Source organism: Peromyscus leucopus, chromosome X (genome assembly GCF_004664715.2).
Source record: "Peromyscus leucopus breed LL Stock chromosome X, UCI_PerLeu_2.1, whole genome shotgun sequence".
NCBI lineage: Eukaryota > Metazoa > Chordata > Mammalia > Rodentia > Cricetidae > Peromyscus > Peromyscus leucopus.
Genome location: NC_051083.1, coordinates 113840840 through 113855591, shown reverse-complemented (window position 1 = coordinate 113855591; position 14752 = coordinate 113840840). Strand labels below are relative to the sequence as shown.

Here is a 14752-nt window from a genome sequence, read left to right as displayed (position 1 = left end):
AAACATCAACTACTCACGATGGAATGTGTGAAGAAGAGTGGAATTCTTGCTAAAGAACTGGAATTGTAAGGCAGCCTACTTTTACACTTTAAAAAAGGGGGGGGGCTGGAGAGATAGCCCAGCGGTTAAGAGCACTGGCTGCTCTTCCAGAGGACCGGGGTTCAATTCCCAGCACCCACATGGCAGCTCCCAACTGTCTGTAATTCCAGTTTCAGGGGATCTGACACCCTCACATCAATGCACATAAAATAAAGTTTAAAAAAAGGGGGGGGTTGGAGATCCAAGGCACACACCTGGGGGATGCAGGAAATATTAGTCCACATCTCCTTTCAAGACTTCACAGAGCCAGGTGAAGTGGCACACACCTTTTAATCCTAGCACTTGAGGGGCAGAGGCAAGAGGATCTCTATGTGTTTGAGGCCAGCCTGGTCTATAGAGTGAGTTCCAGGACAGTCAGGGCTGAATGATTAGACCTTGTTTAAAAAAAAAAACAGACAAACAAACAAACAAAAAATCATACTTATGACTGTCAAAAACCTCTTCTTGTGGCTAGGGATGTAGCTAAGGGATAGAGATGCAAGGCCCTAGCTTCTAGCCTCAGCACTGCAAACAAACAGAGTCTTCCTGGAAGAAAGCAAGACATAAAGACATGTGATAATCTATACAAAGTTTATTTTGCTATCAGTTTGTATGGAAACAAGCAGGTGTCAGCATTATGCAGGCACAGAAAAAGGGGAAAAAAAAAACTCCAGTGCTGATTCTCTTGTATTTACACCATTTAGTTTCAACAAGGACAGGAAGCTTTACTGTTAGTTTCCTGTGGGAACTCCAGTTTCTGCACCTTGCCTTGCTGCCTCTCAGCATCACGATACAACAGGGATTTCTGGGCTTTCAGCCGGCAAGCCAGGCACATGAAAATTGACTCCACATTCTGGCTTTCTTTGGGGTCCTTGGCTGATGTCTCAAACAAGAGCATGTTGTGGGCATCAGCAAATTTCAGGGCTAAGTTGGAGGGTACCTGGATCTGTTCCCTCAAGTCACACTTGTTACCCACAAGCACCTTTGGGACTAGTGCGGGCACAGCATGCCCGTTGCATTCTTGGATCCACATTTTTAAGTTGGTAAAGGAAGTCATCTTGGTGACGTCATAGACAAAGACCACAGCATGCACATTGCGGTAGTAGTGCTCGACCATGCTTTTACGGAAGCGTTCCTGTCCTGCTGTGTCCCACACCTGAACCTGCAACAAAAACCCACATGTGAAGTCTGAAAAGGAAACATGGGCATATGAGAAAAAGCATAGTCTTAAAGCATTAGAAAATGCGGTTACAAGTCCGGATTCAGCAAGTGGTTTGGGACAGATTAGCAGAATGGACCTATCAAAGCTCAGAGAGAAGTTTTAGAGTTTGCTAAGTTTTTTTTTTTTCTTAAAATTTCTCGATGAAAATACAGAGTTGAAAAATCTAAGAGATTTTTTTACAGTTTAAAAATAGCACACAAGGACTGGAGAGTTGGCACAGAGGTTAATAGGACTTGTTGCAGAGGACCCAGGTTTGATTCCCAGCATCCATGCCTGTGACTACGGTCCCAGGGGATTGGATGCCCTCTTCTGACCTTGGCTAGCACCAGGCATGCACACAGTGCTCTTTACATACATGCAAGCAAAACACTCATACACATAAAACAATGAAACTTTTAAAAATTAATAAAAATAGTACACAGATTGATCAAATTTTCTGGATGGCAATGTGACGGTTTTATCAATAATCTTAAAAATGTTTCACAACCTTAAGATCTGTAATCCTACTTCCAGGAATCTGTACTAAAGACATTGAAAAGATGATCTCAAATACTTTGAAAATATGATCACAGTGTTATTTTTACTGAAGGAAAAATATTCACTATGAGAGGAATAGCACACGTATGCACAGACACACACACTAAAAGTAATATTTGCACCAAATTACACCTACAATTCCAGCACTCAAGGGTAAGGCAAAAGGATTAATGTGAGTTCAAGACCAGCCTGGGCTACATGAAAATAAAAAATCCTGTCTTAAAAGTCCAGAGAGAAAGCCTGGCGTTGGTGGTGCACACCTTTAATCCCAGCACTCCAGAGGCAGAGACAGGTGGATTTCTGTGAGTTCGAGGCCAGCCTGGTCTACAAAGTGAGGTCCAGGAAAGGTGCAAAGCTACACAGAGAAACCCTGTGTCAAAAAACAAAACAAAACAAAAAAGTCCAGAGAAAGAAAGTGAGAAAGAGATATTTTTCAGGGCTGATATGTTCAGTTTTTAACTGGCCCCAAATATTTTCATAGGATATAATCTCAATTTTAAAAAACATTAAATACAAGCATATTTGTAGGAATGCTAAAATTATATATACCAGAATGTTAATGGCTATTTGAATATAGGTAATATTTATTCTCTTTGGTTTTTTTTTTCCTTTCCCAAATTTTCTGGTTTAAAATACATGTTACTTTGTAGTGTTTTCTTTGTCATGGTTGTTGTTTTGAGACAGGGTCTTAACGTATATATATCCCAAGCTGGCCTCGAACTAGTCATCCTCCTGCCTCACCTTCCTGAACTCAGATTATATATGTGGCATGCACCTTCTTACCTAACTTTGTATTACAAGATTAGAAACACTAAGCTGAGTCAGGCCAGACTAACCAACATAAATTGGAGGCCAGCCTGAACTACATGAGAACCTGCTTTACTCCCATTAGAAAAACAAAGCTAGTGTTTAAAAATCTCATCATTGCTGGGCGGTAGTGCTGCATGCCTTTAATACCAGCACTCTGGAGGCAGAGGCAGGCAAACCTCTGTGAGTTCAAAGCCAGCCTGATCTGTAAAGCAAGTTCCAGACAGCCAAGGCACATAGAGAAATCCTGTGTACAAAAACCAAAAACCAAAAACCAAAAAAACTTGCCATTTAGCTTAATTTAGTTGCTTATTTAAATGAGATCTTATTATATAGCCCAGACTGCCTTCAAATTCATGATCCTCCTGTCTCAGCCACACTGATGCTGGAATTACATGCTTGAGCTACCATGGCTGTTTTTTAATTTATTTTTAAACTCACTTCTTTGTTATGTAAAAGATAATTTATTTTGCTCTATTTTCCTTCTGCATCTTGGATTTTGGGATAAAGGCCAACTTATGAAGAGAAAAATCTGGTATCAGTAACACATGCACAGACATAATTTCCAGGAGGAATACTCTGGAAGTCAACATATATTCAAGCCCAATGTTATCTTCTGTGGCATATTCAGGATCTGGGACAGCAGATATTCAAGCTCAGAATGATGATCTCAAGACCCTATAAAATGAATAAATCCTCAGTTATCAAACAAAATTTTGTTATGGCCACTAGCTTGACTACTATGACTCTTCAAATGAAGTCTATAGTCTTTATTAGGGGTTAGCAGTCAGTGAGTGTAATCTATGGAATATAATTGAATCTCTTTGCTGAGTGAAGATCTTATAAGACCTTCATTCAGAGTACCAGTTTCCATTGTCCTGGCTCTCCTTCATCATCATCTTTTAGTGAAGCTCACTTCTAGGCTGGCCCGGCCTCGGTCCTTCTGTCTCAGCCTCCTAGTGTTGGGCTTGCTGATATTTACCACCAGCCTCCGCTTCCGTTTGGACGCTCACAGACCCTGGTCAGGCTCTCCTCCCCGTGTTTCCGGACTACAGCGGTCATTTGGTTTCTGGATGTCTCCACTCCACTGCTGTCACAGTAGGCACCTGTATCCCTGCTTCCTCTAATGCATGTGCTGTCAAGTGGAAATAGTTACATCTGTCGTAATTTGACCCATCCCTACCTAGGTTCAAGATGCTCAGCCACATCTTTCTCAGTGACTGTGGTCCACTAGTTCACCCTTCCACAGTAGATCCTGAGCCCAATCTCATCCACTCTTAAAGACACAGCTTATGCATCTACCTTCATCTTCAACTCTTTCTTTAGGGGAGGAGGCCTTCTTGTGAGACAGGGTCTCTCTATTTAGTCCTGGCTGTCCTGAAACCCACTATGTGAACCAGGCTGGCCTTGAACTCACAGAGATTCACCTGCCTCTGCATCCCAAGTGCTGGCATTAAAGGTATGAGCCACTAGGCTTGGTTCAAATCTTTATTTTTTATTTTTAATTTTAAAGATTTACTATTTTATTATTTCTATTTTATGTGTATGGATGTTTTGTCTGCATCTCTGCCTGTGCAGCACATGCATGCAGTGCTTGCAGAGGCCAAAAGAGAACAACAGATCTCCGGGAGCTGGAATTACAGATGACTATCAGCCACCATAAGGGTGCTGGGAATGGAACCCCAGACCTCTAGAAGAGCAGCCAATGGTCTTAGCCACTGAGCCCTGTCTCCACTCTCCCCATCTGAGAATCTTTTCTAACTTCTCTACCATTCTCTTCTCTTAGGAATTTTGGTTGCACTTTGGATCTCCAGCATACCATTTAGAATACATTTGTGTGTTCTCTGTTCCAGCCACGCTGCTGGTCTCTTGCTGACTAAACTGTAGGCAGTGTTTTTCAGCTTTGGCTTGTGCATCACTGAGGTAGTGGTGGTGGTGATCAAAAGCAGTTTGGGCCTGAGCCACTAGGACAGACAGCTCAGGTATCTGCCAAAGACATTTCAGAGAAAGCATCCGACTTTGATTACACACAAAATCAAAAATCCTCAAAGACTGTTTTGTTTCTATAAACAGAAACAAAAAAAAAATGATTTCTATTCCTTCTACCTCTCTGGTGCTCTGAACAGGAAGAAAGAGAGGCAGATGGGGAGAGGGATGGAGGTCAGGGGGAAGAAACACAGGCCCAGTACAGGAATATCATTTCCACTTGGCTCCAGATCTCCACTTCCCACCCCCACTCTCCAGTAGTCTTAACTCTTGCCTCTGAGTGAAGCTGAATCCCTGTCGGCCCTCAGGCATGTGGCAGATGCTTTAACACCATGAGCTCAGGATTCTAAAAATACCTGCAGGAACGCGGGTGGGAATGTGTGAGGTGTTTGAACTGAGTAAGGTTGGCTGTTTGGCTTTTCCTTGGCTTCCTAATTGTGTACACCACCCAAGTTGCCAGAACTGTAGGGAGAGCCCCTCTGCTGGAGCTCTCCTCTGCCTTTGTGAAGCTACAAAGAAAGCCTTGAAGCTTTCATGTAGAGGCTTGGGAATTCAAGGGTAGTTACTGCTCCAATTCCAGCTCTATATAAACCACATCCAAAGGTTGTGCACCCCTGCCTGTAATGAGACATCAGCCCAGAAGCAGGCTACTCCCAGCAGAAAACACTAGCGGGTATGGCCTCGAAGCCTCTAAAACGGAAGTACACCAGTCAGGCTCACTGGATGCATGGGATGGGTTCTCTGTGTCTGGGGATGCAGTTTTCCTGTCCTCAGCATCCTTATGGTCCTTTTATCCTTGCTAGGGAGTGAAAGGAGATGCTTGCCCTCCTCTTTCTTTCCTTCCCAGTGGACATGATTGAAGCCTGCCCCTTAGCTCCACATGCCTGAGATGCTCATCACTCTCAGAGGGGCAGCAGGGTACAGTGGAAGCAAACCAACTAGAATGCAAATCTCTCCCCAAACCATGTGTTAGTTGTGTGTCCTTTTTCTACTTCAGCATCCTCATCTGGTATGTCTTGTTGGCATTCCTTGAATATGCATGACACTAATACAGATTCCAGAACCCTCCAGATGTCCAAATCATGGAAGCTCAATTGCCCTTTATAAAACAGTGTAGTGTTTACTCCACACACCTCCTTCTAGATGATGTAAATTATCTCATAATATTTGATACAACACAAATGATTAAAAATACCTAGTATAATGGATTGTTTAGGGATTAAGAAAAAAAGTCTGTATATGTTTAGGTAGATGTATGCATATGCACACCACACACACACACACACACACACACACACACACACACACACACACAAGATCTCATATAGATCAGGCTGGCCTGCCTCGAACTCCTTATGTAGCAAAAGATGACCTTGACCTTCTGATTTTCCTGTTTCCACTCCCTGAGTGCTAAGATTTCAGACCTAGGTCACTGGGCCAGGATTATTCGTCAATGGGATTGAACTCAGGGCCTCATACTTGCTAGGCAAGCACTTTACTAACAGAGCTGTACCCTTAGTCCCTCCTTTGTTTTCTAAATATTTTATTCTCAGTTACTTGGACCCCTTGAGTACAGAGGGCCGGCCGACTGTGTCCATTCTTTCTTCCTCTCGGGCAGTCCTGACACCACTGAATCGACACGGACGGCTGACGGAGTAAGTGCAGCTGGAAAGAGCCCCAGTCATTCCTTAACCGAGCCTCACTTTCCTCATCTCTACAGTGGGAACTTGAGCTTCTCTGTGGTTGCTAGGATGATCCCATGAACTGAGACATGAGAAGAAGCTTTTGTAGGATGTGACATGCTCAGCGAACATTGGTTGTTATCACTGTCTGGGAGAGCACATCAGCCTTTAGTGCTGTGCCTCCCATCTACTGGTTCTCATTCTGGAAAGCTTGGCTCTGGAAGCTTAAACAGGGCAAGAGCAGGGTGTGGGAAGAAGCAGGGAGAAAGATGCATTATCTTGCCATGCTTGGATAGGCCCAGATTAATGGTGACCGGCAAAGGTTGAGGGGCATGGGGTGGAGAGCTGCCACATCCCTGCCTGAATGAGTTTCAGCAAGCCCTCCATCCCCTGCACACACTCTTAGCTGACCTGGGCCTTTTTTTTTTTATTTAGGAGATGTATCATTCTAGAAATGGGCTGTGGATGTCCTTTAGTTGGAGGCCAATGGCAGAAGACAAAGGTGCAAGGAAAAGAAACCTTTGCAACCTTTGCTGGATACTCCCATGGATGATGGGAAAGTTTAAAAGAAATCTTTTCTTTCTTTATTTCTTTGCTTTTTTTTTCTTTTTGTTTTTTGAGACAAGGTTTTTTTGTGTGGCCCTGGCTGTCCTGAAATTAGTTTCATAGACCAGGCTGGCCTTGAACTCACAGAGATCTGTCTGCCTCTGCTGGGATTAAAGGCGTGCACTGCAACCACCCAGCTAAAAGAAATATTTTTTTATTAATTAGCTGGACTGTCACCTCTGTATCTGTGACACATACATACACAAAGCTGACACATCTGGCAATGACAGAACAGAGACAAAGACAGACAGACAGACAGACAGGCACACACACATACACACATGGGGGAGAGGAGAGAAGCAAAGGAAGAAGAGGAGTGGAAGGAAGAGAGAAAGGAGGAAAGAGGGGGAGGCAAAGAGAACACACACAGTGATGGATAATTAACCATTAAACTATCTGACAGAAGATGGACACTTAGAAGCCCCCACAGAAGACATTATGTCATTCTGACTGCAGGCCGCTTGTAAGGAACACTGCGCTCAACCTCCTTGCACTCACTAATGTAACACAGAACAGTGTTTTCCCCAGTGATCCGCAGAGGGAGAGAACCCTGCATCTGGGCCATGCCTGCCCAGATGGGTCATGGCTGACCCACTGGGGTGGTACTCAGCCTGTAGGAGTACCCAAACTAGGCAGAAGGGCTACTTTCTGGAAATTTTACTAAGAATGGTTCGGCAATGCCTACCCACCCCCCAGCCCTATTCATTGGTTTCTGCTGCTTTTAGCCCGAGCCAGACACAATATGGTTTAGCTAAACCTGTAGGTGATACATCCATAATGCATAATGGTTATTAACAGAAGCTCCTCCCTTCCTCTGGGAGTTGGAAGATGTCTCCATCTTTCCTGGATTGATCAGGAAAAGCTGTCAGCTTTCCTGTGTTGTGTCCCCCGCACAGATAACCTTCTGGGTTAAATGGACTTAGGACTTATGCACTCTTCTAAGCCTGGGCAGAAGGAAAAGGGATTAGCAGGGCCTCATTGTGGGCTTGATCTTGTTTGATCTTAGGTAAGTCACTTTGGCTCTCTGCGCTCCAGTTCCCTACCTATAAAATGAGGATTTGGGATTAGAGACTTTTTTTCTAAGGTCTTTTCTAGCCCTGGACACCTGTAATTCTCATGCCCAAAGTGAGACAGCCAAGGTATGAAAAGTAAACTCCAAGTACTCTGGTGAGTGTCTGGAGTGCAAGCAAAACAGATTTCTTGCTTGAATTTTATTTTATTTTTTATTTATTTAGTGGTGCTGAGGCTATGACCCGAGGCCTCACATATGCTAAGCACACACTCTACCACTGAACTACACCCCAATCCTGCAGCCTCCTGGATCCTTGAGACATAGTCTGGAGTTCCTTGCCTATGTGCAATAAGACTGGATGCTTGGTAGTCTATCATCACTTCCAATCTAGGGGGCTAGATATTACCATCTAAAGTAGAGCTCAGTGTAAAGAACAAGGGCTCTGGATCTCAGTTGCAACCCTAGCAATCGCAACAGATTCCTGTGCCTTTGGGCAAGCTATCTCATCCATCGCAAACTCAGTCTTCGTATCTGTCAAAGGGGAATGATAAAAATCCCAATTCTAGGCTGGCAAGATAGTTCAGCACTTGGCACCCAGTCTAACGGCCTGACTTCAATTTCTGAAACTCACAGGAGGAGGTGGGGGAGAGAATGGGTTTCACAAGTTGTCCTCTGACTTCCACACGCACACTGTGGAACATGTGTGACTTCACACACACACACACACACACACACACACACACGCATTACATGTAGATTTTTTTAATTAAAAATATTTTAGCAGGGCGGAGTTGGTGCATGCCTTTAACCCGAGTACTCGGGAGGCAGAGTCAGGTGGATCTCTGTGAGTTCGAGGCCAGCCTGGTCTACAGAGCGAGATCCAGGACAGAGGCACCAAAATTACACGGATAAACCTTGTCTCAAAAAAAAAATGTTTAAATCTTAATTGCTAGGGTGGCTTATCAAGTAAGACATAATATGACTAGCTTGGGCTTTGTTTAGTCAATAAACAGAAGGTTTTCTGTTTAGTTTAGGTTTATTTTTATTATTTGTAATTATGTGTAGGTATGTGCACATGAATGAATGTGTCTTCAGAGGCCAGAGGCATCAGGTATCTCTCTAGAGCTGGGATTACAGAGTCCTCTGAAAGAGGACTTTTATGTGCTTTTAACCACTGGGCCACTTCTGCAGCCCCAATAAATAGAAGTTTTCAATTATTACTCCTAATTATTAGAAGCATTGCTTTTACATTTTATTTTAGATTTCTTTTGTGTGTATGAGTGGTTTGTAGTGAACATGCAGGTGCTCCTTTCCCAGAAACCACAGTGACGGATGATTATGAGTCACTGGGGAGGGGGGCTGAGAGTTGAACCCAGGTCCTAGAGCGGTTGTTATTGCAGAGGGCCTGGGTTCAAGTGCTCTTAACCTCTGAGTTACCTCTCTACCACCCCAGGGGGGACTGCTTGAGTATGTGTTAACCATTGTAAACGTTATGAGGTGCAAGTGGAGACATGGTGATTAGAGAAACAGATGGGCTTCAGGCTCCTGAGGATAGTCCTGATAAGGAAGATGTCGCTCTGAATAAGTCAAAGCAGGCATCTCCAGCAGAGGCTACCATGTGTGCCACCCGTGGGATACAAGGGGGCAAGCCTAGGAGAGGTCATACTATTCTGTTCTAGAACTGAGGAGTCTCTAGCACTCCCCTGCCAGGCTGGTATTTTACCATCTCTTTTATAAGCTGACAGCCTACTCCTGCTGGCTGAACTCTAGGGCCGCCTCAGCCTGCCACACCGCACCGTTCAGTTCTCTCTCTCCCCCAAAGGGCGACCAGCTTTGACAGTCGTCTTCAAAGCAGATGTAGGCACTTGCTCCTTGCAAGCAGTCAAAGCACGAGGCACAAGCTACTCCCTCTTCATCCCCTGCCATTTGCTGTGCTCCACCATCTTCCAGACACCCTGCTCTCTCACCTGCCAGGTTCACCATCTCCCGGGTCTCACGCGCCACTGAGGCCTCTTGCCGAATTTGTCCTCAGAGCCTCCTCCCTGAACTGTGTTACAAGGCTTTGTCCTCTTGAAAATATCATCTTCCCCCAAAAGCCCATATTAAGCACTTATCTGCACGTGGTGTTGTGCTGATCTCTGTTTCTAGTGAGTCACACTGTCACAGGCTCTGCCCTCTGGGGAAAAAAGTCTGGGATATTTGGCAGAGACTCTGAAATCCAGTTTGGTTAAATACAGGGGTGACAGGAAGGGAGGAATGGTTTAAAATCCTCCCTAAGGCCATTGGGTAAGGACTCTATCCACTATTCACCTCCCACTCCTCTTTTCTCTCCGCCTCCCTCCTCCTTCCTCTCCCTCTTCCCCTAGACCCCACATACTTCTTTTTTCCCACTACTCAAATTCCAGATGACTTTTCCACCGGCCCCTGACCTGTAAGCCCAGGGAACTCTTTAGCTCATCATAAGACTTGACTTGAAATAAATGATAACATTAAACATGAATGATTTTGAAGGTGTTTCAAAATGCATCCATTGATTTATTTCTACTTTGGCAAAAAAAAGCCATATCTTAGACTTTCCAGTGTCTAATAGCCATATATTAAGGAAACTAGACACCATACAGGAAGAAACCCTGACTTGTGCAAACATTCAACATGAGAGTCCTTGAAAAAGATAGGGATAGATGCCCGCATTGATTTGAAAAGGACATGAAGCAATCCCCCTCTCTTCAGAAGTGGAAGAAGAAGAAAACAAAACAAAACAAAACCCCCGGCAAGTTCAAAAGAATGGACTATCTCCCCAACCGGGAGGCTCTTCCTTAGCACAGTGTTTGGGTTTGTTTTCTGAAGCCATTTGAAAATGCAGTCATTTTAATCACCAAGAAATCTTGCACAATTGGGAATGTTCCCCAGTTCTTCTCTCCACTTCACTTAGAAGACAGGCCAGGACATGTGGCTACTTCGGTTGTTTGACCAGCAAGAAGTTTACCTTCCCCTTTGGCCCTCCTTGGGGTCCAGCTACAGGCTCAAGCCAAGGCCAGCTATAAGTCTAGAGGAATTGGTCTTTGGTATCCCTGGTGCCTTCTTAGAAGATGTCCAGGACACACAAAGCTGTCCTTGCCATGTCCTGCTTCCTGCCACCTCTCCCTGCACATTGACATATTCCTGTCTTACTGGGTTTCTACCTTTACTGCACTCAATGAACATGCAAATATTTTTGCTTGACCTATTTAATAAACTGTGGGGAGAGAGTCAAGGCACTTCCCCTGGCCCTCAGATAAGTTGTTTTACGTTTTCCCAATAGGCCTTCTGAAGACAATACCAGCAGAATGAGCAATGGGCACTTGGTTCATTAGGTTCCCCAAAGCAAGCAAAGAAACAAGCATTGGAGGGGGACTGCCCCCAAAGAACAAGTTTTGGTGATTATGAAGAGCCAGCGGGTGACTCTGTCTCAATCTTCAAAAGGGCTCACAGCTCTGTGACACAACCAGCTCTCCACTCCACCCCCATTCCAACTCAGCCCTAATCTGAAGTGTAAAATATAATTTAAAATAAAGCAGTTTTCACGCTCCATGAATTCCCAACCTTCCTAATGTCACAGGGCTTAGCCAAGATGATTTTTTTTTTGCAGCCTATTGACACCCAAGAGGTAGAAAAGACCTCAAGATTCGTAAAGTGCTTTGGGATCCATCCCACAAGACTAGCACCAGAGATGTCTCAGGCCTTCCTGTGTTCAGGGGTGTCTCTCCTGCTCAGGGTCGAGGACAATTTCAAACCTGCTTTTCCAGGCAAGAGCTCTAGGGCGAGGGCAAAGGGTAAGAATGCAACCACTCTGACTTGCCAGAAAAATTGGGTTAGGTGGGGATGGGGGCCCCCCGAAAGAAGCTAAAAAGGGGCTGAGGATGTAGCCAGGGTTTTGAGCTCGGCAGGTGGCGACACAACCAACGCTAGACATTTATTATCACCAGAGCTATACCTCAGGCGAAACCCCCTCCCAGGTCCCTCCCTTCCCGGACCTGACCAGCTGGATCACCTTGATCTTCTCGCCCTCGATTTCCACGGTCTTCTCCCTGAAGTCCACACCGATAGTGGCCTCAGTCTTGTCTGGGAAAGTACCCCCGCAGAAGCGGAAGGTCAGGCAAGTCTTGCCCACGTTGGAGTCCCCAATCACGATGATTTTGAAGATACGAATCTGCACATACTGGTCCATCGATGAGTCAAGCTCTAGGGATGTCAAACCAGCAGCTGAAGCGGGCTGTAAGCTCCCATGGCCCAAGATGGGCTGCGCCATCTCCCCGGGACAGGACCGGGGTCCCAACCCCACTCGAGGGCTCCACACAAAGAAAGCGGCCACGTTAGTGCGCTCAAGGCGAGAGAGCTTTGTGCGTGTGTGTGTGCGTGTGTGTGTATGTGTGTGTGTGTGTGCGCGCGCGCGCGTGTGCGTGTCTGAAGTGTGTGTCCGCCTGTGTGTGCGTGCGCCGGCAACGTGTGTGCACGCGCACTTGAAGGGGGTGCTCTCACCCTAGGCACCCCTCCTCCTTCCCCAGTGCACCCTCCTTGCAGCTCCCAGGCACAGACACAAAAGCTTGAGAGAGAAGAAACGGAGAACCGGCCAGTCTGGAGCCCCCTCCTTCTGCCTGTGGGTGAGCTTCAGGACTGCAGGCTCAGGCTGTGCCGCGCCTTAGCCTAGACCCTCCCCTGTCTGGACCCCAGGGACACACTGGAAGGAGAAAGCCCAAGCAGAACAGGGAAAGGGATGCGGAGAGTGGCACACGCCACCCCAGAAGAGCCTTCCCTTCTTGTCCCCAGTTCTGTGGTGGGATTCAGGTTTCCCACTCCCACTTAACTTAGAGCGCATAGGGTCAATGGGCAGTCAGCACAGCTGGGGAGGACAAAGAGAGCTGTACCCTAAGGCATCACTGGAGAGCTTCGGGTCCGGTGCAGCACTAGGCGGTGGGGGGTCGGATATACCCCTTTCACCTCCACAGCAGCTGACAGCTGTGCCGCTGTGGTTCCCTGCCTCCCCCAAGTCTTAGGATAAAGAGGTGTTCAGTCTTACTGAGTAAGCAGGTGCACTTTGGGGGCCTAAGGAATTGGGGAGGGCACGGCCAGGACACCAGCGCACGCAGTGGCTTGTGGAAGGCACCCATGCAGCTGAAAGGAGGCAGACATGGGGCACGGCTGTGAATGTGTAGGGGATGTTACAGTTTCTGTCAAAGACTTGCCAGATGTAGGGGGGCGCGTACCAGGCGCCAACCTCCCCTCATCACACCACGAGCACCCACCCTCTGAATGTTCAAGAGGGCGGCTCCCATTGGCTGCTACAGTCGGTTGTGTTTGGCTGGCCAATGGGGAAGGCCCGCCGCGGGAGAGGGCCATCCAGAGGATAGGAGAGGGGGGAAACTAGTGAGGACAGCGCCAGCCAAGGCGGACTTTGTTTCTGTAACTAACCATTACAGGCCCAGGTGAGGGCACATGGGACATGACATAAACCCCGTAATTCCTGACACTCTGAGCCCTTCATAGAGCCGTTCGCTCCCAGAATGGCGGAGTTTCAAATGGAATTGAGAATCCCAAGGAGGGTTCACCCACCCCCCCGAAAGTGAATGTAGAACAAAGTGGTTGGGTCTAATTTGCCAGAAGCCTAGATTATGCTTGGAAAATGATAAATGAATACAACTTTCTTACAATGTCAGAGGGCAGCTTCCCAAGGCTTGCTAACCAACACACAACTTGGTCAAGACCTGTATTCCTTCTCCCAAGTGAGTTTCGGGTTCAGAATTAGTATGAAATCAACTTAGGTACAATTTGTATACAAAAAAGAACACCCATTTTATGTTTGTTTTAGGAATTTTCTCATCTCCCTCATATTTCATAGACTAAGGTAGCACTAACATATGCCATTAGCATCCATGTATGAGATATTGCTAATGTCTTCAAGGTCAGGGTTTCCAGCAGCACACATGAGCTGCCATTTTGCATGTGAGGCTGATCTACAAGGAAGAGACAATGTGATTAAATCCATTTCCTCTAAGGAAAAATAAAACAATTCAGTATCTCAGTGATGTGTGTGTAAGCATATTGGAATGTGAATGTTCAGCCAAGTTCAAGTTATTCAAAATACAGTCTTCTATTTAATCTTATTCCTGAGTTAGGAGATGTATTTATAGCCCTTTATCATACATGTGGGTCACCCATTCCTAAAACCCTTGATTATACTAGTCAACATAAAAACCATCCAGAGAAGGAGTTGGTTAATCCAAGACCACCATTATGTATACCAGCAATCATCATGGCACAGTAGTTTTGTTTCTCAATTGACTGTTTTCTATATAATAGAAATTATTATTCAATTATTTCTTGTTAAAAAAAAACCCTCTGATGCCTCAAGTGATCTATGCTCTTAGGAGAGTGACTGTAACGATAAGATAGGAGGTACAGTGCTTGCCCTGGCAAGGGAGAGGCAAGGTAATCAGAGGGTTAAGGTCATCCTTGGCTACAGAGTGAATTCGAAGCCAGACTGGGCTAACTAACTATTAATGCCACAGCATTTACATTCAGTGGAAAGAGGTTCTGCCAACTTATGGGTAGAATTTATGCTAGCATACCTCAAGGAAAAAAATTCTATCTACCTAAAATTATTCAGATGCTTCTGGCAAAAAAAGTTGTCACTGGGTCTACCTTTGTAAGTTTGAAATTTTGATTTCTAGAAATATGATATTTCACATTGGGTTTTTATCCTGATGAAATGTTTGTTACCACATACTTTTGGAATTAGTTTGGCGAGTATATTGCTAGGGTAAAAAGAGTAAAATACAGTTTTTA

At 45.4% G+C, this 14752-nt stretch overlaps 1 protein-coding gene across 2 annotated transcripts; it reads right to left on the bottom strand.

Moving 5' to 3' along the window:
* Positions 1-648: 648 nt before the first annotated feature.
* Rab33a (RAB33A, member RAS oncogene family) lies at positions 649-13148 on the bottom strand. Of its 2 annotated transcripts, XM_028887366.2 has the most exons (3): positions 12987-13148; positions 11961-12151; positions 651-1240 (listed from the first exon to the last, which is right to left on the bottom strand). In XM_028887366.2, exons 1-3 carry the CDS (start codon positions 13075-13077, stop codon positions 785-787), a joined length of 738 nt encoding a protein of 245 aa, XP_028743199.1. In that variant the 5' UTR covers positions 13078-13148; the 3' UTR covers positions 651-784. The 2 variants fall into 2 exon arrangements, with proteins under 2 accessions (XP_028743200.1, XP_028743199.1); XM_028887367.2 differs by lacking the exon at positions 12987-13148 and having other exon boundaries at positions 649-1240; positions 11961-12956.
* Between the last annotated feature and the right edge of the window lie 1604 nt (positions 13149-14752).